Raw genomic sequence first — 25,818 nt, forward strand, 5'->3', positions numbered from 1 at the left:
CACGAAACAGAAGATACTAAGATATTCGACAGTGCTCCGAAAAGCTTCAGATTTTTACTATCTTCTAGATCAGTGTTTCTCAAACTTTTCTGAAGTGGGGACCACTGTTTTAAGTCAGAACAATTCCGCGGACCACCTTACTCTTGTTCCCTTCGAAAGAAAATTTATCATTTATGTAGCATATTTTAATACCAGTATACTTACATTTTAATGTAGAAATAATTAAAATTAATTTAATTCAATTAATTTTATATTAGTATTAACTAATTAAGTTAATGTAAAAAGAAGAATATTTCTTATATCGTCATTTCCAAAAAGAGAAATAAAAAAAAATTAATGCAGAAACATGACCGATTTTCAACAAGTAAAGATGCAATTTTGCATGTTCTGTTATTGGTGTACGACGTACAGTACGTGATCATTTGAATGTGCAGACAGGGTGTCAGCAAAACTATTAAGAAAGTCATAAATACATGAAAAGGTTCGGTACTTTGGTCCTGTTATGAATTCAGGTGGTCCCTAGCTGGGTAACAGGCACAGCGCCAGATTTGCACGGAAAAGATGGCGGGAAACACCACGTTCATAGTGCTTTAAATCCCTCTTTTGTTGCTGACAGTGTGGGAAGGCGATAGATGGGTAGGTTAAATAAATTTCATGAAATATTAGTACTGGGAGAAAAAGTGAACGGCGATTGCCATGTGTCATTTACAAACTCTGAGATTTTCAGTTGTAGAGTGATACGCAATTCGATTGAATTTTATTTTTTTTTCTGTCTTTTTTGAAGGACCACAAGGACACACATCGAGGACATAGTTTGAGAAACGCTGTTTTAGATAGTAGAGTAATACTGTCTCAGGTTTCTCCGAAACACAGGGTCTTTTATTTTATGTTGCGTTAAAAAAAAGTGCACGAAAATTTCGTATCAAAATTACTCCAGTGTATTTGTCTAATTAAGCATACACATTCATATCTGAAGGAATTTCTAAACTCACTTATATCATGACTTTCGATGCAGGAAAGTTCTCCAACATAAAGATTCACAAAGATTGAGATTATACTTTCTCGCCTAAAGTAACATATCCAAGACTTACAACTTAACGTTGTTCAAACTTCATTTTTATCTGCAGTATAATTATCTTGGAATGTAATTAATTTTATTTAAATTGTATCGAAATATTTAAAGTACATTACCTGAAACATTTTCAAACGTTAAATCCGGAGTATGAAGATCATGCTGAACGTATGTGACAGAAAATATACCGGTATGATACACTTTACTTTACGGACAGCTTTCATAAGTAAAACATCGCAGTAGTTTCTTTTACACTTTTTCAACATTATTTAAATGTTTTCACATGTTAACATTCATATGTAACTGCTATCCTGAAATATTACAAGCTGCATATCAATAACCATTCCAGCAAAACTACACCCGCTTTTGTCTACAAAGAGCATTAATGAAAATTCCTTCTTATAAACTTCTTATCTCAAGAAAACTTCACGATACACAGGTCACTTCAATGTTGGCATCGTTAAAATAGCCTTCATGGTAGGGTCTTCATATAAATTAACCATTTTTACTTCTGGTAATGTGTCAGCTTTTTCAGGTGTGTAAACAGCACTACAATTTTATATTACTACAACTATAAGGTGTTATGTTCTATACAAATCCAAGGAATTACATACAAAACCATTTACAGCCTTAATGACTGAAAGTCTTACTCTCGGACGTTGCAACATTTAAGGGCATACATTACTCTTTTTACACTAGCTAGTAATAAAAGTATCTATATACAATAATTTAAACTCCAGGATAGAAAAGGTTAAGAGGTTTCGTATGTAACTACCTCAATGTAGGAACTTCAAAGTTACAAATTCACACAATAATCACTTCTAAAACGTTTTCCTTCCATCATTCGTCACTTTCATACCTTTATGGTGTAAAATATTTACAATATACAGTCAACTCTGGATATAGTGAAGATTCGGCTATAGTGAACCTAAATCGTTAGTCCCAACCCGCATACATTAAAAAGTACATTAATATTTCCGTTTATAGTGACTCCTCACTTCGGTTACAGTAAACTTTAAAAATTGAATTTACAAGAGTTGTATCCTGATAAATTCTTATTTGAAGTCAGACTTTCTTGTACAAAGTTGAAAGAATGTGTTGAGAACAACGTTCTAAGTGTCTTACTCCTTCAATCAAAGGACAAAGATAGGATTAGTGATTGCTAGACAATGAGCTGTACTGCAAATCCAGGCAACGCTTGACGACTTTGCCTCACTCCACCGTCTGTTCTCAGGCACACTACTCTACTGTTATTTCTAATCCTCCACCGCCTTTTGTTCTCCGGTACACTACTCTATTGTTATTTCTAATCCTCCACCGTCAAAGGGTTGCCTTTTGTTCTTAGAAAAAATCCATTATGACGGATAGCATCGAAAAAAAAACGGAAAATGAAATTGTCTTCTTTCATTAAAAGGGGATGGACATTATGTCTAGAGCATAAATGAAAGTAATATTCCGATGGCTTTCAAACTCCATTAACCCCCTTCCAGTTTCCATTAAGTGACCCGGGAAATTCCAAGGCCGAGTACGCAGTCACACCATAACAGTGTTTCTAATTTCTACTTGATCAGTCTGTTTCTAGTGTTCGAACAGTGAATATACTACATAAAAATGTCGAAGCCTACATGTTTTCTTTGGAAGATAAGGCGAATATTATAAATGACATTGAACGTGATCTTCCGCAAGTGGACGTGGGTCGAAATGTTTTAATTTCTATATAGTGTTTTATTTCCATGTATGGTGGGTCCCTATCACCACGGCATGGCGCGTCCTCAGGTTGCGGATAGAGGAGACGGCCTCCAGATATGGAGGGTAGCTGCGAATATATTGAATAAGCAGTCGTGGACAGCCGATAAGGGGTGGTCCTCCAGCTTGGGGGTTGGGCGAAGGGCTAACAACCCATCACCGTAAAAAACAGCTTGTTACGAATTCCTACAGTAAGCCTCGGAATAGGACTGATTCTCTGGCACGACCACAGCAAAGGAATAAGGTTTTGAGATTTGGCACTTGGAACGTAACTAGTCTTTATAGAACAGGAGGGGTAACATTAGTAGCAAAAGAACTAGCTAGATATAGAATAGACTTTGTGGGAGTACAAGAGGTTAGGTTAGATGGGAATGGCATATCACAAATAGGAGATTACTTGTTGTATTATGGGGAAGGAAACAATAATCACCAATTAGGAACAGGATTCTTTGTACATAAAAGAATAAAATCAGCAGTAAAAAGGTCGAATTTATCAGTGACAGGTTATCATATTTAGTACTTAAGGGTAGATGGTGCGACATCATAGTTATAAATGCTCACGCCCCTACAGAAGAGAAAGACGACTATATAAAGGATAGCTTCTATGAGGAATTGGAACATACTTTTGATCAGTTCCCTAGATATCATATGAAAATTTTATTGGGGGATTTCAACGCTAAAGTAGGACGGGAGGATATTTTTAGACCAACTATTGGAAAAGAGAGCCTACACGCAATTAGTAGTGACAATGGAGTTAGATTAGTCAACTTTGCCACATCGAAAAATTTAATTGTCAAAAGTACAACATTCCCCCATAAGGATATACATAAATATACTTGGACTTCTCCAGATGGATTGACACACAACCAAATAGATCACGTCTTGATAGATAAACGGAGACATACTAGTATAGTAGATATTCGAACTTTCAGAGGTGCAGACTGTAATTCTGACCATTATTTGGTGATTGGAGAATTAAGAGAAAGATTATCAGTAGCCAAGCGAGTAGAGCAACAAGTTAATATTACTAAATTCAATATTTTGAAATTAAAGGACGAGGAAGCTAAGCAAAATTATCAGGTCGAAATTTCGAATAGGTTTGCCACTTTAGAAAGTTCCGACGAAGTTGAGAAAGAATTAGATGTTAATAGCGTGTGGGAAAATATCAGAGATAGTATCAAAATTGCAGCTGAGCAGAACATAGGTTATTATGAAACTAAGAAAAAGAAACCGTGGTTTGATGAAGATTGTTGCATGGTAGTAGAAAGAAGGAAACAGGCAAAATTGAAATTCTTACAGGATCCAGTTGAGGAGAAGAGAGATAATTATTTCAATGAAAGACGGGAAGCAAGTCGTACACTTAGGAATAAAAAGAGAGGTTACTTGAAGGAAAAACTGAATGAGGTAGAAACAAATAGTAAGAATTAAAACATTCGAGATTTATATAAGGGTATAAAGGAATTTAAGAACGGATATCAGTCAAGGGTAAACGTGATCAAGGATGAGAATGGTGACTTGCTTGCAGACTCTTCATCAATCCTAAACAGATGGAAAAACTATTTTGCGCAACTACTAAATGTACATAGGCCAAATAGAAATGATCGGGACGATATTGAAATACAAACTGCTGAGCCATTTATACCCGAACCCACGATTTCAGAAGTCGAAATTGCGATAGAAAATCTGAAAAAGTACAAGTCTCCAGGTATGGATCAAATTCCAGCAGAATTAATACAAGAGGGTGGAAGTGCATTATATAGCGAAATTTATAAACTTGTACTTGCTATTTGGGAAAAGGAAATTGTACCAGAACAATGGAAGGAGTCCATAATTGTACCTATTTTTAAAAAGGGGGACAAAACGAACTGTGGTAACTTTCGAGGAATATCACTTTTGTTGACGTCGTACAAAATTTTGTCCAATATTCTTTTGAGGAGATTAACTCCGTACGTAGATGAAATTATTGGGGATCATCAGTGCGGTTTTCGGCGTAATAGATCGACTATTGATCAGATTTTTTGTATTCGGCAGATAATGGAGAAAAAATGGGAGTATAAGGGTACAGTACATCAGTTATTCATAGATTTCAAAAAGGCATATGACTCGGTTAAGAGGGAAGTATTATATGATATTCTTATTGAATTTGGTATTCCCAAGAAACTAGTTCGATTAATTAAAATGTGTCTCAGTGAAACATACAGCAGAGTCCGTATAGGTCAGTTTCTATCTGATCCTTTTCCAATTCACTGCGGGCTAAAGCAGGGAGATGCACTATCACCTTTACTTTTTAACTTCGCTTTAGAATATGCCATTAGGAAAGTTCAGGATAACAGGCAGGGTTTGGAATTGAACGGGCTACATCAGCTTCTTGTCTATGCAGATGACGTGAATATGTTAGGAGAAAATACACAAACGGTTAGGGAAAACACGGAAATTTTACTTGAAGCAAGTAAAGCGATCGGCTTGGAAGTAAATCCCGAAAAGACAAAGTATATGATTATTTCTCGTGACGGGAATATTGTACGAAATGGAAATATAAATATTGGAGATTTATCCTTCGAAGAGGTGGAAAAATTCAAATATCTTGGAGCAACAGTAACAAATGTAAATGACACTCGGGAGGAAATTAAACGCAGAATAAATATGGGAAATGCCTGTTATTATTCGGTTGAGAAGCTCTTATCATCCAGTCTGCTGTCCAAAAATCTGAAAGTTAGAATTTATAAAACAGTTATATTACCGGTTGTTCTATATGGCTGTGAAACTTGGACTGTCACTTTGAGAGAGGAACATAGGTTAAGGGTGTTTGAGAATAAGGTGCTTAGGAAAATATTTGGGGCTAAGCGGGATGAAGTTACAGGAGAATGGAGAAAGTTACACAACACAGAACTGCACGCATTGTATTCTTCACCTGACATAATTAGGAACTTGAAATCCAGACGTTTGAGATGGGCAGGGCATGTAGCACGTATGGGCGAATCCAGAAATGCATATAGAGTGTTAGTTGGGAGACCGGAGGGAAAAAGACCTTTAGGGAGGCCGAGACGTAGATGGGAGGATAATATTAAAATGGATTTGAGGGAGGTGGGGTATGATGATAGAGACTGGATTAATCTTGCACAGGATAGGGACCGCTGGCGGGCTTATGTGAGGGCGGCAATGAACCTTCGGGTTCCTTAAAAGCCATTTGTAAGTAAGTAAGTAAGTAAGTGTTTTATTTTCTTGTTTACAATTTCATTCATTCCTGTCATTTAAGATTAGGGGAGAGACACTTCGGATTTAATGAACCTCGGATGTAGTGAACGAAATATGCAAATCCGCAGAGGTTTATTATATTCGGAGTTGACTGTACAATAAAATATTGAATTGTAAAACTTAAATTCACTCTAGTTCAAATAAGGCACAAAAGTAACATCCATTAACGCAAGAAATCATCCGCGGAAGAATGATGGAAAGATTACATCTTTTTGTGCTTGTCTGTATTGAAGGAAAATAAACTCATGAGAAACGATATCTCTCGTATTCACAGATTTCTTTACGAGAACAAAACTGTCCAGCACCGTTAGTAACTGTTTCCTCATTATTTGTTACAACAGATGATCAAAGTTTGAACTTCAAAAACGGATGTTGTCCTTCAATCAAGATACGCGTAAATATGGACGCAATATAAAGCTGGAATTACAATCAAATTTTTGACACCATCAGAAGAAAAAAGTGAAACAGTTATACCCAACAGGTGAAGTGGAAGATTAAATTACACTGTACATTCAATCTCAGTATATTTAGGAAATTTGCTGCTGTTACATTCTTTTTAGGGGAGAGTTTGGTAGTACCGGACATCGGGTAATATCGGACAGTGATGTTTCTTTCATCTACCACCAGATGGTAGTAGCTGTGTTCTGATGTCGCATACAGAAGCGTAACCAAGTCACTTAGGTAATACAGTCTGGTGGTAGATGAAAAAACATTACTGTCCGATATTATCCGATGTCCGATACTACCCAACTCTGCCCTATATCTTGCGCTCACATGCTGATATTCAATTTGCACTAGAGGTAATAAAAAAGTTGGTTTAAATATTTTTACTGCCGCAAAATGAACATGGTTAACAGCTGACTTGCTCACTTTTGTGACTACAGGTTCGATTAACTGGCATAAAGAATTGTAAACATTTTCACTAAATTAATGACGTGTACTTATAAAATTAGACTATAACGTCTGGTTTTAAATGAAATAATTCCGATAAATTCTATCAAAAAATAAGTTTTAAAATTAAAATTTATACAATGATTACAGAATTCCATATTACAAAAGAATTCCAAAATTTTTGGTGGATAAAACCTCATGAACTTGAAGAATCACGAGAGGAATTTATATAACATTAATAATGTAACAATAATGCACTTCTTACTTCTTTTTGCTGGGTATACAATTTAAAATTAGTGTTAGATCCTGTTTAATTCAAAGGAATGTTATTTCTTTCTTTTTTATCTTGCTGATCTAAGAAGCGATATTTTTACTGTTTCATTTCCATTAATAATTCCGATGTTAACTTCCGATTAATTTCTCAAACTATCTACCCCTTTAATTTATGTTTAGAATTTTCCTCATAGTACCGTCACAAACATGTGCTGAAAATTTAAAATTGTTTTAATACGAAACTGCATCGATTTCTTGAAAAAGGGAGGGAGTTAATGTACAGCGTAATTTATTACCAAATAGAACCGACTTTTCACAAGCCGAAGACACGTGACAGACATAAATTTTCCCACAACATTTGACGAGAATCATTTATGTACAGAAAAGTGCAGAACTAAAGAAAAAGTGTTTATTTGTTGAAGTAGATTTACTTTTAGTTATTGTCAAGCAACATTTCACACAACACGCACAATCGACTTTCTTTCACGGCTTTGCGGAAGTTGTGGAGCCAGTACCTTAAAATTACTAATTTCACAGCCACGAATAACACAAAGTAACAGTTGCAATGTCTCACTGGTCGTCCAATCTATCAGTCTTGAATAGCTCTTTAAGTTAGTTCAACGTATTGGAAAACGTTATGTGCTCCAGTTCTCATGATAGGTAACAAGGTCATACAATCATCAATTGAAGAATGGCCACTTTAAGAATAGTTTACTGTTCACAAGGCACATACCTTTCCAACACAATACAGGGTCAATAATTCACAAATAGAAATATGATACTTATAAACTCCAGTACTGTCTCTCGATAGTATCTGCATTAATATTGTGTACGATACTTAAACTGGAATTTTCAATTCAGCAAATGTTATGATACTCGTTTTTCATAGTCAGCACTAATGAGATGAATATATTGATTTCTACACTTCGTTGATTTCTCTCATTTCTAACCTATTGTTTTCCTGAGACGTCGTCATGGATGTGGTTTCTGGGGATAAAGCATCATAAGTACAGAGTGGGGCATGGGAACCAAATGTTTTTTAAATGGCTTGTACTCGGTCATTATGAAAGGGAGAGGCGTGCGGCATGTGACAGTCCATTCCATGGCTCATAGCATTTCACCTGCAGTCGGCATCATGGAGCAGTGGACGCATGTTTGCGTATGATTGTTTTGTTAGAAATGGCGAGTCGGTGACCTCGATACGGCGTGAGTTTTGCTACAGATTCAATATTAATCGCAATGATTCTGTTCCCGTGCATGACACAATCTTATGTTGGGTTAAAAATCTTAAAAAAGAAAGGCGCAATACTGAAGAATAAATCGCCCGGCCCCCAACACAGAGTGCGTACTCCAGAAAATTTTCAGTCAGATAAGCGATACTGCGCAGCCCAGGCCGCTCTGCTCGAAGACATTCAGCTGCTCTTGGAATCAGCAATCGTACGGTAAGACGGATTTTGCATGGCGATTTACATTTACACCCATACAAGATAGGTGGTTTCAGCAAGATGGGGCCACGGCGCATATCTCCAGAGCGTCAATGGCAGTTCTTTGCCTCCTGTTTTCCAATCGTCTCATTTCGAGATTTGGTGATGTTCCATGGCTCCCTCGGTCCCCTGACCTGTCCACGAGATTTTTTTCTATGTGAGTACCTAAAGGCACGTGTTTACGAGGATAAGCCCCGAATATTAGATGAATTAAAGGACACAGTACGTCAACACATCACCCAAATCAACAGAGATCCCCTGGAAAGAATAGATGTGAATTTTCGTCAGCGCCTTAAACAATGCGTCAACACAGACGGACATCACATACCAGATGTAATTTTCCGCTCATAATTGACATGGTATGTTCTTACAAACATTGTTCTACGAATAAAATGTGTTGAAAACAAAAACTAACTGTTTTACGATTATTTTAAAAACACTTGGTCCCTATGTCCCACCCTGTACTTATCAACACCACACTTTTAATAATTATTGTTGTAAGAAACGATTTTATGGACGCATATATAATTTGAACATAATTATTTCTTTATGTTTCGATATTTCATAATAGTTATTTATGCAACTTGTGTGTAAAGTGTAACTTTTGCACAAGTAGAAAGATTCTGAGCACGAGTCGTAAGCGAGGGCGGAAATTACACGAATGTAAAAAAGTTCACGCCACACACATACATCACTTTATTTATTCACTACCATAATAAAACGTAAGGGCTTCATAAACAGTTTTGCATGTGAAAATGTTTCGATATTTCATAATAGTTATTTATGCAATTTGTGTGTAAAGTGTAACTTTTGCACAAGTGAAAGATTCTGAGCACGAGTCGTAAGCGAGGGCGCAAATTACACGAATGTAAAAAAGTTCACGCCACAAACATAGACTACATCATTTTATTTATTCACTACCATAATAAAACGTAAGGGCTTCATAAACAGTTTTGCATGTGAAAATGTTTCGATATTTCATAATAGTTATTTATGCAATTTGTGTGTAAAGTGTAACTTTTGCACAAGTAGAAAGATTCTGAGCACGAGTCGTAAGCGAGGGCGGAAATTACACGAATGTAAAAAAGTTCACGCCACAAACATAGACTACATCACTTTATTTATTCACTACCATAATAAAACGTAAGGGCTTCATAAACAGTTTTGCATGTGAAAAGTAGGTATCTCCTGAACACCATCAAATAAAGTTACTTTATCACACATAGGCCCGGTTTCTTCAACCTTCGTTAAAATGCATCTAACATAGCGTTAATTAACTGTAAGTTAAAAGTATGAATTGCTGTTAAAATATTGCGTTTCTTCAACTTTACATTTCACATTTTAAAATTCTGTTTGTTAACTCTCTGTTAGGACCAGAGATTCTAGAGTTTAACCATAACCTATAACCAAGTATAGGCTCACTTCTGTTTTCTGAACTCTGACAACTGCGATTCTCGCTTGTTTCCGTTGTTTGATTCAGAGAGGATAGAAGTCTTTCTATTCTCTGAGGTTTGATTTCTGCTTCTTTCCTCGTCTGTATCACAATAGCGTGGAGCGGCGTATTGGTATTGCTGTTATGAAATGGAAAACACTGGAACAAAAATAAATCGTGGGACTAATTTCTTTTCGTTAGAAAGAAACCTTCTACTGGAAATTATTTCGCAGTATAAGCCAATTAATGATAATAAACAAACAAACGGATCTAAGTTGAAAGCGAAAAGTGAGGCTTGGCAGAAAATAGCCTATACCTTTGTATGAACTTCTGGTCTGTCAAATCACAGAAATCATCCCCTCTGTTTATGTATTCATGGATATCATTTTCTAAATAATCCAGATATATAAGTTCAGCATCTAACGCACCAGCCATATTGGATATTTCTATGCTAACAGAGAGTTAAATGATTTAACTGCATGAAATTGGGCAGTTAAATTAACATAGGTTTTAACAGCCTGTTAGTACTAACAGTAGTTGAAGAAATGCTTCAACTGTTAAGTTTACAGTTACTGTAAAATGGAATAACACACTGTTATAATTTAACAAAGGTTGAAGAAACCGGGCCATACTGTGCTCTAATACAGGATCCGGCAAAAAGATCTGATGTTTTTTAAGTTGGCAGTAACTGTGGTTAAGACAGTTGCGCAGAAAATGAAATACCTTTATTAAATAATCATATTCCGATATACTATACCACGGTCAAGCTATAACGGGGGGGGGGGAAGGAGGTAAATGATGTCACCCATAACCTCGTTATATGGGGATTCTATGGTTTTGCTTTGCCCCCCCCCCCCAAGGAAGCGGTTCTCTCTCCGCCTATGATTTAGAACAAACATGGGCATCGTGCCTCACTTGAGAATTTGTGCCTCACTGACCTTCACAGAGCTTATCGCTCTGAGTGGCATCATCTTCACAGTCCCCGTTCCTCCCTTACGTAGCTTCTAGGCATGGGCAGGTTCTATATCAGTTTCATAAGCAATATCAGTGGTGGCATAATGGCATTATCAAAGCAGTGTGTACGCGTTAGAAAACGATTATTTCATGAGAAATGGGAGGAAGAGTTTTTTTGCTGTTTAGAAGGGGAGAACATACGATGTATGTTATGCTCGAAAATCCTATTAGGCATTAATAAATTTAATATACAACGACATTACTCCTTATGTCATAAAGAACATGCAGAATTAGAAGGTAAGACAAATTAAATGTTATTTTTTCATACTATTCCGAAGAAAATTTATGATCTTAACATTTCCATAGTATACTAAATACGATATTATACCTTAAACACGCTGCATTAAAAGATACTAGGAATTAAATGTTGTTTGTACGTATTATTTCCAAAAGAAATTTATAAAAAATATCAAATGTGCGTAGAAAACGACATATGATATTCTGAAATTATTTTAGGTTGAGAACGTGCAAATCTATTAAGTAATCTTGATAAACGCCGGAATATTCAAGAAAATAAACGTAGACAACGTGATGGAATATTATTGGCTAGTCACGCAATTTCTCGCCTGTGATTTAAATCAATTCAATGATGGAGAAATAGTAAAGAGGTTTATGATTAAAGCTGCCGAATTAATTTGCCAAATTAAATAAAAGTTTTCGAGTCTCTCACGTTAACCAAGCGCTTTCCTAATAATTCGCCACTGATCGCCTTAGCGATTACGATAAGGTGACGCAGGTCAGAGCAGTTTATATTTCCCATCCTAATCTGCAGTCTCCTCTCCTAGTAAACAAACTATTTCAAATCGAGTGCCTCACGTAACCGAAAATTGTGCCCATGTATGATTTAGAATAATCGACATAGAGAGTAATTTGTTTATTAACAAACAAAACCGCCCTAAATAAGGGTTCATAGATCGGCCTACTAATCCATTCTTAACTCAAATCTGAAAAGCTGGAAGAAGACACTCAAGAGGATTACGTCTACATGAGCTGCATGTCAGCAATTCCACGTGCAGACAACAGGGCGTCTGTATAAGGAAGCTGACGCATGCTATTTATTTAGCATAACGCGTATTTATTATTTCCGGTCGCAAAATCATGAAAGGTCACTCAACAGAACATTTGTCAAATAAGTGGTTATAAATTCATGCAGAAGTCCAGCCGCTGAGAGCAGCTCTCCACGTGTCAGATTTCCGGAAGACACAAGCAACACTGGTTCTGGCCTCTTTCTACAATCAGCGCGATCTCTCATGACATTGCACAGCTCTTTTCGAACAAGACTCGCACCGCCCTCCGTTGCTTTCCGACCCACTGGTTCAGTTGCCTTTACTGCTCACGTCTTTATATACGACTTTTTATTTAACAGTAGAAAGATCGGATAAGAACCAACATTGATGGATGATCTGGTTTATAATATTGCGGACCTGAACTTGTCAAATTAGTTTTCACTGAATTTCAACATGTATTAAATTTAATTTCTGCATCATACAAGTCTGTACAACTTTCATCTATCTTTATTTTTCATCGGTTACTTAGCAACACAATATCATCTGCGTGGATATAATTCTGTGGCAGGGAGGAAAAAGGTCTTAAGTAAAAATTTTATACTTTTCAGGAAAGCAGTAGAAAGATTGAAATTGGTATCAATTATAAAGTTTTTTTTAATTAAGAGATTTTTCCTGGATATTATTTGTTTATATTTCTTCTAAAATAGGTTATGTTGCTCATTTAACAATTTTCTTGATTATTTCCAAAAATAGCCGCACTTAAGCCCTTTTAAGACTAGAAGCCAAACTGAGTAGAAGGGACTATTAAACATAAGACCTTTCTCATATCAAAATAAATGAGAAATGCAAATTATTAGGAATGCAAAATGGGTCTTAAACAATTATAGGATTGTTTACCCTGGTGCTTAAAGTTTTAAAAGGAAAGGGCATCAGTATGAGATAAAATGGCTAAAATACAATTTAGACCTTTTTAATAGGGAAGCATGGAAAGAAAAACATGTGATGGTTTGTAAGGAATAAAGTATTAAATATAAAAATCTCATTTTCAAAAAAAAAAAAAAAAAAATGACTTTAGACCTTTTCTTCCCGGCCACAGAATTTATAGCGTTGATGGAATTTGATAGCGAGGTTGTATTTTGGCGAGATGAGCCTGGGCATTCGCTATGGGATTATCTGCCATTTTACTTACAGTTGAGGAAAACATCAGGCAATCTAAGCAAGTAGACTAATCAGCCCAAACGGATTTGAACCCATGCCTTGGAGAACGAATGCCGTTCCTTCTCCTGGGCCACGCCGGTGGCTAAAACTCTTTAAATTTCTGAATTATGAAGGATGAACCAGAACTCTACCGATAAACTTTCACAGGTTGTTCAGGGATGTTGGCTGAGTGTTTTGATATAAGAAACCTATGGTCTACAGCATACCTGCACAAACAGCGCTCAACGAGCGCGCGCGCTCCTTCGGAGCGGGAGAGCTGTGTTTACCGCTCGCCGAAACGGAGAGGAAGATATATCAGAATGACATAGACTTGCTATAGGTAGAGGAGAGGGAAACGACCACTCAGTTATCTTGTGGAGTACAGTGTGTAGGCCTATTCTCATTAACTGTTTCACGTTGCTTACCTACTGCTACAGAACAGTATGGAGGAATCTAAATGACGGAACATAACATTTAACATTTAACGATTTACAGCCCGAACTTATTGATCTTCAATGTGACCTAAGGGCTAAAGATCGTTTGAATAATTCTACTAGCCTGGTTGAGTTTTAGAAGACTAAACATTAGCAATAATATCCACGACTATACAGGCTGGCTGTGAAAATGATTGCTATGTTTGGCTCAACATTTATATTTGTGAGCAACGGTTTTCTATAATCAACTTTAATAAAGGCAGACATCGAACATCTGTAACTGATGTTTCATTACGATCAGTAGGCTACTGTTCCTTTCAGCTGCCAACAGCATAAAACCTCGTTTTGATGTACTGATAAATAAAAATATAACAAAATGATATTGTACATATAAGTAGCTATAGAATTTCTATTATTTCTGTAAAATAAATATTTCTTTATTAATTAATATTAGTCCAAGATAGTTTGGAAACACTGAACGGGAATTCATAAACACTCGTAATAGTACTTCCTTTTGTGTATATTTTGTACGAGATCGCCCCTTCTTCCAGTCCACCCTTATACAGAGCGCAGCTAATATCTGCATTCCGCTCATGAGCTGTGAGCCGGCTCGGAGAGCGCAAACCTTGTGCAGGCCTGGTCTACTGTGACTTATTACTGAGTAATGTGTTGTTGATGTGTTTACTTGTAGCATATCGTTTGGACGGTATACCTACATCCAATCATTTATGCCCTTTACTTGATAGGTGTATGTCAAACTAATACGTATCACAACTTTTTGTAATGCAGTTTCCCTGAACTAATTGGCTGATACAAAGAAAATACGAAAACAATTATCTTTTGTTTTCTGAAATTTAGTATGAATCCCGTCCCCTATCATCCTTTAAAGTAAAGACTCTCAATGCTCTTACACACCGACGGCATAGGCCTACTTTATTGAAGCATTATGTCTCATTTTTTACGTGTTTAACATGTGCGTACGTCAGAGAACGATAAAGTAAAAGCAGAAACCAATAAAAAAAACACACACACACACACACGGAAATGTGATGTGCTTTTAAGATGAAATCTGCAAGTAAAATTTCCTTCCTTTACCAAAGTGGCGACTTTTATTCGTCTGGACGATGTGATTGAGATTTGCATTAAAGAAAGGCTCTAATGAAATGATTATTTTAGTAGCAAATTATTGGTCTAGATTTGTACCGCCACTCTAAAGAAACGCATTTAAATCCGAAAGGGCTATATCTGTGGCCTTAATCACCACAGAGGTCTACTTACGTCTTTCAAAATATATGTTAGCGCCTTTTCATTTCATTAAATCACAATTACACCGAGTTCTTATCCAATCTTCGTTATTGTAGGCTTGTTTTCGAACGAAAATGCCTCTTACCACATAACACTGTCAAGTAAACACGGTCTGCAATCGTGTAACTATACGTGACACAGGCATGGAGCGGGTTTAAAATAAGAAGAAAACAGAAATGTGGAATTCTCAGTTGCAACTTACATTAGCAACGAGAATATTTCAGACACTTCATATGCAAACTGGAATGATAAAATTAAATATAAAGACATTTATTTTTTCCACAATCCGACGTCTCAGGACTATTCTTGGCATCTGTCTAGAATGAGTAAATTCCTTGTTTTGGATTATCAGTCTTCCATTTTTCTGATAGACTCGACCAAATATGAACAACGGGTAAGTCTTATGACCCTATCTTGTCACGTTTCTAAGGAACACTGTGCACTGCCTTCTTGAATGGCCATTCTCCGAACTTCTAACCAATCGTCCAATCTGGGGGCGCACGTAAGAACTGGATCATCCAGAATAAAGCGTCCCATAAAGATAAATTCACCGGGACCATGTTTGGCACCACAATGGAGAGGAACATAAAGTGTGCCATACAGGTACCTGGGAATGAAGGATGTGTTGGCGTTCGAAGTCGTGGAGTCCACGAGCACGTTCGTCACAACGGAGAACGCCTCCATCTCTTCTTGCAAGGAGTACTCGAACGCCGACATGTTGTGCGGCTTGAATACGGGCTGCAGCTGACGGTATACTGTGGAGACGCGCGTTGCAATCTCGCTCCTGGCGAGAGCCTCATTGTTGAACACTCCTGTGATGATTCCACGAGCAACTGCCAACAGAGAAAGAATCCATGCGATAAAAAGAGATGTAAGGAACAGAATATAGTCTGTATTGCAAGGAACTGTCTCGTCTGGAATAGAATATCATCATAACCAGCGTCATCATCATCTACTTCAAGGTCTAGGGATAGCGAGAGGGAATCGTGTACTTATATTGCGTTCAGGTATTGGCTCGAATCCATTTAGAGCTGCTTATCTATTTGACATTTTGTCTCAAATCTTCCCCAACTATAAGGCGAATATCAGATAACACCATGACGAATTCTCGGATTCATCTCATTATCAGCAATTACATCGACGCTAAATTATCGTGTAGTTTGTACAACTTCGACAAATAATCGATTAAAAGTGCTTTCAAGAATATGAACTTTGTCTTTTCTACTCACGAGTGAGGAATTTGATTCAACACTAAATATATATTCACTTTTTGTTCATTAGATCAGCACGAAGCAAAGAAATCGTTTAAGGGTCCTAAGGTAATAATGAAAAAAAAAGTAAGGATACGCACTTCTCAATAATAAGAGGACACATTTCCACATTCATGCCGTGTTTTCAAATGGCGGAAAATTTCCCGATCGATGGGGCATTCTGCTTTTTTTGACGACTGATGGGAAAAAATGGAATAAAAAAACGGGTAATTCTGTATCTTACTTACTGGCTTTTAAGGAACCCGGAGGTTCATTGCCGCCCTCACATAAGCCCGCCATTGATCCCTATCCTGAGCTAGATTAATCCAGTCCCTATCATCATATCCCACCTCCCTCAAATCCATTTTAATATTATCTTCCCATCTACGTCTCGGCCTCCCCAAAGGTCTTTTTCCCTCCGGCCTCCCAACTAACACTCTATATGCATTTCTGGATTCTCCCATACGTGCTACATGTCCTGCCCATCTCAAACGTCTGGATTTAATGTTCCTAATTATGTCAGGTGAAGAATACAATGCGTGCAGTTTTGTGTATCGATCAATAAACGATGGAGAAGCAAAAACGCTCAGAATGGAATGTAGTCTATTAAGTTAGCTGTACTTTGGAAAAAAAGAAAGAATGAGTACAAGATAACCATTCCAATAATATATGCTCTATGTAATGTAACTTAATTAATCAGCATTTAAATAATAAAACTTTGCTTTCTGAAGAAACTGTTACTAAAATCTTTAGAGCTGTAACTGCTAATAGTGATTTGCTGCATGGGACTGGCAAATGAAGCCGTTATTAAAAGAAGGGTCCAACTCGTCATTTTAATATTTTACAGGAGGAACAAAAACCGATTGTCTCAGTACCAAATATAGACATAAAAATTAATTCTTCATCATATTATATAAAAAGCACTTCCAAGAAGATATGATATAATTTTATTCTTTCTGTGACTACTTGAAAAAAAGTTTAATTCCTCTTAAATCATTATTAATATTAAGTTAATTTTAACACAAATCAAATTATAAGCTATTGCATTAAGCAAATTCAAACAGATGATACGACATACTGAGAAAACAGGAACTCCAAACTACAAAATGTATCATATTGTGAACTTACTGAGTTATATTAACGAAATAACAGTCATATGAATAATTGCTGTCAGAAGAAGGACCCAACTGTAAATGATAGAGCCGTTCTTCTAAAAATTCAAATGGGTGTTACAATAAGGTTTCGAAAACAATAATTTGGTCCTTCTACCAACCACGATATTCATTACGTGTTTTCTGCTGGAATTATAGTATTAAGACTGGGCCATTTTGCTACTGACCAGATTCGCCTATAAAATAAAATGAGAAGAAGTGTTTTTTAATAAAAGTTGGGCCCTCTTTGAGTAGTCACTTAATTGTTTTTAGGAAGGTACTGTGAGTCTCGTGTCGTTATCACGTTTACTAATGTCAACAGTATAAAATAAAAAAGCGTGCGCTTCTGATAGATATATAGGTTAAAGTGCGATATTACAGGTTAAGGACTAGTTTAATAAAATGACTGAAAACACCATGCCTTAGAGTTCATGAAACTGCACATGTGTAACTGGCTTAAAAATTCAGAATTTGCGGGAAGATCTGAAAGCGGTGTTATAAAAAATCTTAAAATAAACTGGAGATAATACCAATAAAAGAGGTTTAGAAACTTGCGTATTCTAAATGAGGCAGTAGAGCAAGTGGATAGCTTCAAATACGTGGGGTGTACTATAAGCAGTAACATGAGCTGCTGCCAGCAAGTCAAAAAGAGGATATCAATGGCAAAGAAGCTTTTAATAGAAAATGGAGCATCATCTGAGGACCTCTGGAAAAAGAACTAAGGAAGAGACCAGTGAAGTGCTCTATGTAGAGTAGAGCATTGTATGGGGACAGAAACATGGACATTATGACGAAGTGAAGAGAAGCAACTAAAAGCATTTGAAATATGGTTATGGAGAAGAATGGAGCGTGTGAAATGGACAGGCAGAAGAAGAAATGAAGCTGTGTTAGAAAGAGTGGTTGAAGAAAGAATAATGTTGAACAGGAAGAGAAAAAGGAATTGGCTGGGTTATTGACTGAGAAGAAACTGCCTACGGAAGGATGCACTGGAAGGAATGCTGAACGGGAGAAGAGTTCGGGGCAAAAGAAGATACCAGATCATAGAGGACATTAAGATATATATGGGTCAAATGCGGAGCCTAAGGGAAGACAGACTGGAGAATGTGAGTTTGCAGTGAAAGACCTGCCCTTGAGCAGAACACTATGAATGAATGAATGAATGAATACCAATAAAGGCCAAAGCATATTACGAAGTTAGATATTGGCTCGGAAAAAAGAAACTCAGTCTGTGTTCCTATCAAAGAAACTGGAACATTGCATCCAAGCCTATAAATGTGAACCCTTCTGTTTTTCTGAAACGTTCCAAAGAATTGTGTGAGAAATGGTTAACAGATTAATATCATATATACAATGAATTTAACGTACTGCATTGTGTTCGTATACGATTTCAATTTTTGTTTTTTTCCTTTCAGTATTAAGTTTCATACATCTTGATTACACAACTTTTAACACTGTATCACTTCGGAATATGTATGATAGGACTTTCTTGTGTTAAATTCTAACGTACCTTGTTTACATGTTTCGACCTATTTATGGGTCATCCTCAGAACTGGTCGTTGTTGGTCTTGGCGCCTCTTGTTCTGTTTCCTGCGAGGGTGCGTTCGTGTGGTATAGTGTAGAGTCAAAGAGTGCGTGTGTTTTGAAATTGAGTTGTGTGTTGAGAATTTCGTTGGGGTGCGTTTTCGTGTGTCTGCATATTTCATATTGTTCTAGTGTGTTTAGTTTCTGGCTTTTTGGTTGGATGTGTAGTATTTCCATGTCGTGTCGATGTCTCTGTGGGTGTGGTTAGCATTTGTGATGTGTTCTGCATATGTGGAGGTGTTTTGTTGGGGTGGAGTTCTGAGGATGAACCCATAAATAGATCGAAACATGTAAACAAGGTACGTTAGAATTTAACACAAGAAAGTCTTATCAAACATTATTCCGAAATTAAGTTTCAGTACTCCATTATGCAAGTTTAATAATTGAATAGCCGCCCAGAACAAGGTTATAACCAGCAAATACGAAATTGTTCAAAAATGGGGGAGAGCACATTGTACTGTACATAGGCTACTTTTAATTTTTTAGAGCACGGTCGACAATCAGACATGTATGCTGATTTTAACACAACACAAGGATTACACATACTGTCTTACTAATAAAAACTCTATATACAAATGTTTAACTGTCTTATACTTATACAATGAGTAGCTCGTTTATACGCAGTGTGTAAATTCCTTACTAATAATCACTACATACGTCGTGTATAACAGTATGACTGTTACACAGCTACGTCATAGTTTCGTCATTACTTCGTTACGAAAGGTAATAGAATATCTGAGATTCTCTATTGGATCTGGTAGAGCGCTCTAGTGTGGCGTGTTAAATATCGATAGTATAACTGGCTCTAATCGATTACCACACTACATTTTGGTCAAAGAGTACAAGCTACAGCAATATTATTCTAATTATTCTGTGGTCTTTGGTTTTTTTCTTCTGTGGTTACCAGGCAACCATCATCATAAAATGACAGTCGATATGGAACAGCTGTTAGAGAGGAGGCCATTTTTTCGCTATGTAGAACGCTTAAACAAGGGTTTCGTGTATATAACTACTGCAAAGCAACTCCCATTGTATAGTTACAGCCTGTTTATACATCCATCGCTTATTCACTGTTTATTAGTAACGTTTTCTGTCTCAACTCTGCATAAGTCTAGTATAAAAACTATACACAGTTTATTAGTAAGACTGATAGGCTATAGTAGTGCATCATTAACAACCATTATTCATGAAAAAGTCTGCTTATGAGAAATGAGGGTTACAACCTTGTTCTAGGCGGCTATTCAATTCTAGTGTGGATATCTTCAGTAGGCCTATGTATTGGAATGTGTAATCATTTCGATATAAATTAATCTCATGCATTCTGAATTATAATATCACGAATATGAAGTCAACTTTGAAATTGGCAATTTTCTATTTAATTCAACGTCTGTAACCCACAGATAAGAAATAGTAATCATGGAATAAAGGTTTATTACGGATTACACGTTAAATTTACTAACGTTCCTGTACCTGTTCGGCCTAATGAATTTAAATATTTTACAGAGATGTAGGAATCAATCCTGTGTTGCCGTTCAGTTCTCTGTTTAGATTAGTTTTTGCTCCTGTTTTAAGATCAATACAAAACATGTTTCTATGTGAATAGGATTAACCGGAACAAATCCCTTCCAATTCTTGAACAGAGTAATTTATCATATTTTTTATTGTTGTTTATGTTCGGACTGCCAAGATGTTACACAAGAGGCTCCAAGTGCAGAGCTGTTGATTTCTTAAACAACCTATTTCGATCGGTATTCATTCTTCCTTCCGAACAATAAACCTCCATGTTATTATACGAGTATAATACATGTGGTTATTTTCTATGTGTTAACAAAGACTCTTTGAGATTGAAAACAAAGTGTCTAGAAATCTTTTCAAAAGATGTAAAATGTGCATTACAGAGAATGACCGACATTTTCAGGACTTATTGTCTTGCTATACTGTAATGTAAAATATAAGTTGTGAGCTCTTATTTCCGAAAGCTGACGCGTTGAATCACCGCTAGGCGGAGTGTTACTAGCCTGTACTAAGCAAAACATCCTTTTTAATAATAATAATAATAATAATAATAATAATAATAATAATAATAATAGTAATTTATTTATCCTGGCAGAGTTAAGGCCATACGGCCTTCTCTAACACCCAACCAGGAGTAAAATTGCGTTACAAAAAACACTACAAATTTACAAAGTACACTACAATTTTACACACAAAACTGAATAAGATAATAATAATATAATGTAAACAACAAGTAAGTAGAAATCAGACATAATATATAACATACAGAAAGAAAGAAAAAAGCATAATAAAATGTGAACAGCAGGTCAAAATAAATGAGACATACAAAGTATAAAAAAATAAGACAATTATTGATAATAATAATAATAATAATAATAATAATAATAATAATAATAATAATAATAGTAATAAAATAGTGCAGTACAAAGCATGCAATGAATACAATATTTTTAAGTACACACAGCAAGGAAAATTATGATTATATATACCGTAGCTCAACTTATCATATTATAGATATACCATTATCGGAAAATATGAAAACAAAAATATAAAATAAGTTAAATATCACTAGAACATAAAAAAATGTGAATACGGGAAACATGCAATACAACACTTGTCATAATAGTAAGTTAGTTTGGCAACTCGTCATAAGATAATTTTCTAAGTTATTTTCAACGTCGTTGTATCAACTACTAGGTCATTTAGTGTCGATGACATTTGATGATAACGAGATGGTATTTAGCGATATGAAGCTGAGGATCCGCTAAAGGTTACCTGACATTCGTTTTACGATTGGGGAAAACCTCGATAAAAACCTAACTAGGTAATGAGCCTAAGTTGGAATCGAACTTCCAGCAGAGTGCAGCTCCGGATCAGCATACAAATGCGCCTGCCGTGTGAGCTGCGCCGCCGGCAGCTGCGAAAGTTGTTAACAGGCGTATACCTGTTATTACTGTATACTACGCGCCCACAACGTGGTTTTCACAACCACGAAAACCCAAAAACATACCAGGTTAAAAGCATATAAAGTTGTAACAAGACCTGTCCTCATGTATGTAGTGAGGCCTGGACTTTCCGAAACTCAGATGTTCAACGCCTAACAACTGCGGAAATGAGATTTCTAAGGACTGCCGGCTACAGCTTGCTTGACACAAAAGGAATGAACTAATTACAAAAGAATTGAAAATTACACCTATTTATGAACATCTCAACCACTATAGACAAAAATGGCTTAACCATGTCAATAGAATGAACCGTTCCAGACTCCCAAGACAAATTCTCCGCTATATACCACATGGAAGACGATCTTTGGGATGCCCTCTGAAAAGATGGACGGAGACCGTAACAGGCCACTAGGCCTAATACCTGCAAGGACGATGATGATGATGACTACGCGCCCAAGTTAAATCTGCGTCCGGAAAGAATGTGAATCACCGTTTCCTCTCCCTCTGGCCTTTGCGACTATGAGTAAATACTACACTGATACAGAAGTGTTTACTGTTCGTGCCAGCGATTTGTATGAGATAGTGAATACACGTGTATAGAAGGTGCTGAAAGTGTTGTATCCGAATAAATACTGAGAAAGTTTTAATTTTATACACCGTATTTCTTACACACATTATATAATATATTACCTCACTCACTGCATTATCTCTTGTAACATGACTTCACTCACAGATAAAACGGTAGGTTGTATACTAACAACTAGAGCAATTAGAGCTACTAGCGCTCGTCTCTTGCATTCATGGGACGCACATTTAACTTGGGGGCGTACTAGCAACATTTTCCTTTTCGCTATTTTCATAATTTTAACACCCATAATCGCTAATGTCAGAACTTCCTGGAGTTGGATAGGCAGGCTGCGCAAGAATCCTGCATAAATATAAAGGTTCTTTGGAAGTTACAAGTCGGTGTGTCCTCCACAACCAATCCATTGATTTTAGACTGTTATCCACGAAGTTCCTAGTAGCCTAGCTACAGCGAGGAGGTGTATTTTCGTAAAAAAAAATCACATTCGGCGAATTACACGACACATCAAGAAAATCATAGAAATTCCTCTTAAATTCAATATTTTTCAACTATCTCTCAGCCAGAACAACATGCCCGAATAAATTAACGCCGTTTATTTCTGTTCTACATTAACACCGAATAGTTGTCTTAATTCAGCGATAGCGGGGACGTTGTCAAAACTGGGCACACAGTTCCCAGAGGATACGGCTTCATATGCAAAGAATACAGCTGACGCGAAACGATGATCACGAGCAAACATTTGCAGAAACCAAATGAATAAAGTTTCTTGCGGAAGGAATGAAGTGTTACAGGTGTTGTATCAAGGTACAGGAAAGCTCATTTTTAGAGTTCGTGAGGCAGGTAAGTACATTATTATTAAAAACAAAGATAATTTCAACCTGTAATCAAATCGATTTCGGACATAAGGTTCAATGAATAAAATAAAATCTAAACGCTTTATTTTATCGATTCAACCATGATTATCATTCTCTGCTGTTCTTTTAAGTTCTTTATACGTAGTAGCAATTGAATCTACTGAGCATGTCCTTGATGTATTTTCTTCCCGGCATTCCTCTTCCTTTCTTGCGAAATAGAGGTGCAAATTTACATCACATATTCATTATATATGAGGTCTCGCCCACTTCATTGAATATTACACGACTACTATGAAGTAGCCAATGTGTATTATCACCATTAAATTCGAGAAAAATTCGTTCCGGTACCGGGAATCGAACCCGGGACCTCTCAGCTCTACGCGCTGAGTGCTCTTTCCAACTGAGCTATGCCGGGACACGGTCCACGGTGCCGGCCGAACTCCTCTCGTAATGCTTTGCGGCCTTACTACCTGCACTTTAGACAATGTAAGTCATACATACAGGAGCGCATATATTTAAATGACTTTATGGCCATATTCAACATCAGTTTGTGACAACTGATAACAGTTAATACATCACATAGTCATTATATATGAGGTCTCGCCCACCTCAATGAATATTACACGACTATTATGAAGTAGTCAATGTGTATTATCACCATTAAATTCGAGAAAAATTCGTTCCGGCACCGGGAATCAAACTCCAAATTTACCCCAAATTCCCTAGAAAAACTGGAGTTGATGAGATCTGGACGAATACAGAGTGTGATGCAAGCCAAGTTAACCTTTCACTTTCTAGCTTTTGAAATACTGACCTTCTGAAGTGTCCAAACGCTCTACGAAAATGTAAATCAAGTCAAGGAAAGGAAGTAAAGAATGTCCTGAAACCAGGAAATAAAAATAAAATTGCAGCCATCACGTGTTTTAGAAACTGGACACGGAGAATAAAATAGCTTCCCATATTTACACAATAGTTTTATAAATATCAAGGCGTTACAAAAACCGGATTCTAAAGGCCGACTGACTGTATAGGAAGACATCTCATACAATCCCATACGCTGCAGTTCAGTGCCAATAGCTGGAAATACACAAAAACGAATTGGCGGACTGCTTCGTGAGAAGCACTACAAGGAGGCACTGGCAGCAATAAACAGCCCCGGTTGCAGAGCAGTGGAAATTCTGCATCAAAATGCAGTCTTCGCTCTTCAGAGGCTGTTAACACACATAAACTATGAGTGTAAGAGAGATTAAAAAATAAAGAAAGAAAAACAAATCATGATTTAAGCATTTTAATTTGTTAGTTAATGCAACGAACAATAATATCCAAACTTAACAGAAAATGCATCAACACTCCGAAATTTGTAATAAACAATCTTTACCAGGAGGCTTGTTTCGAACTCAAGCTAGGTACAGTTGATTTAAATATATCTTCTTTGGTCTTTCGATACTTCATACACCAATTGGCTAAAGTTCAGTAAATTCTTCGGTATTCTTTTGTTAGTCATACGTTCTAAGCGCTAGAATCATCTGTATCTTGTTGTTGATTGAAGACACTGGTGATAGCTATATGGACTCTTCCGGAACAGAACAGGACAAAGAACCTACCCTCGAAGTAAGACGATATCGGTGATCCCTGTGTAATAGTGATGTGAGAAGGAAAATTTTTATCATTTTCAGCAGAAAATGTTCCTATATATTTTTCCGGAACATTTTCTGCCCGACCAAACTGTTGCTTACAGTCTCAAGAGCTGCAAAATATGTATTGCTCATTCAGTATTCTCATTAGACACCAGGTTATCAAACGGACCTTTGTGGTTGTGTCAATACTGACTACAAAACAACGCCATTGTCACGTTTGTTTTGTATAACATTAATAATAAGAAACAAGACATATATTCTGAGAACTTTGCCGATCTAATCTAAAATGAATGGTTTTCAGCTAAAAAGGAGGTAGTTCCATTTTTGTCTTTTTTGTTTCCTTTGTGAGATATTGGCAGTTTTGTTACACAGTTTCTACATGTGCGCCTCTAGTTGCCCGTGCAATGTATAATCGAAAGTCAATTTCTTTCCAAGTTTTTTAAGCATAACTGATGTGATCGTAAAAAAGAGGACGGAAAGAGCTTAATACGCTTTCGAAGGACTTTGTGGATAGTTGATTGTGGAATTTGTAATTCTCGTGATGAACGACGAATATACGTTGTTGGACTATGTTGGAAATCTTCAAGTACTGCTGAGAAATGCATTGCCGTGAATGGATGTCACATTGAGCACCTCCTATGAACAAGTGTTCAGATCTCAGAAAGTATGTGTTGTAGGGCCTATGTTTA

The 25,818-nt window shown here is 36.6% G+C and overlaps 1 protein-coding gene across 1 annotated transcript in view; it reads right to left on the minus strand.

Annotated features, from left to right (window-relative positions):
• Positions 1-13,247: 13,247 nt before the first annotated feature.
• The window catches only part of LOC138701876 (meteorin-like protein), a 476,089-nt gene continuing 463,518 nt past the window's right edge, over positions 13,248-25,818 (minus strand). Inside the window, exon 4 of the mRNA XM_069829214.1 lies at positions 13,248-15,943. Coding sequence (XP_069685315.1) covers positions 15,528-15,943 — 416 coding nt within the window. The 3' untranslated portion in view covers positions 13,248-15,527. The remainder of the gene's footprint in view (positions 15,944-25,818) is intronic.

This window comes from Periplaneta americana, chromosome 6 (assembly GCF_040183065.1).
Source record: "Periplaneta americana isolate PAMFEO1 chromosome 6, P.americana_PAMFEO1_priV1, whole genome shotgun sequence".
Lineage (NCBI taxonomy): Eukaryota > Metazoa > Arthropoda > Insecta > Blattodea > Blattidae > Periplaneta > Periplaneta americana.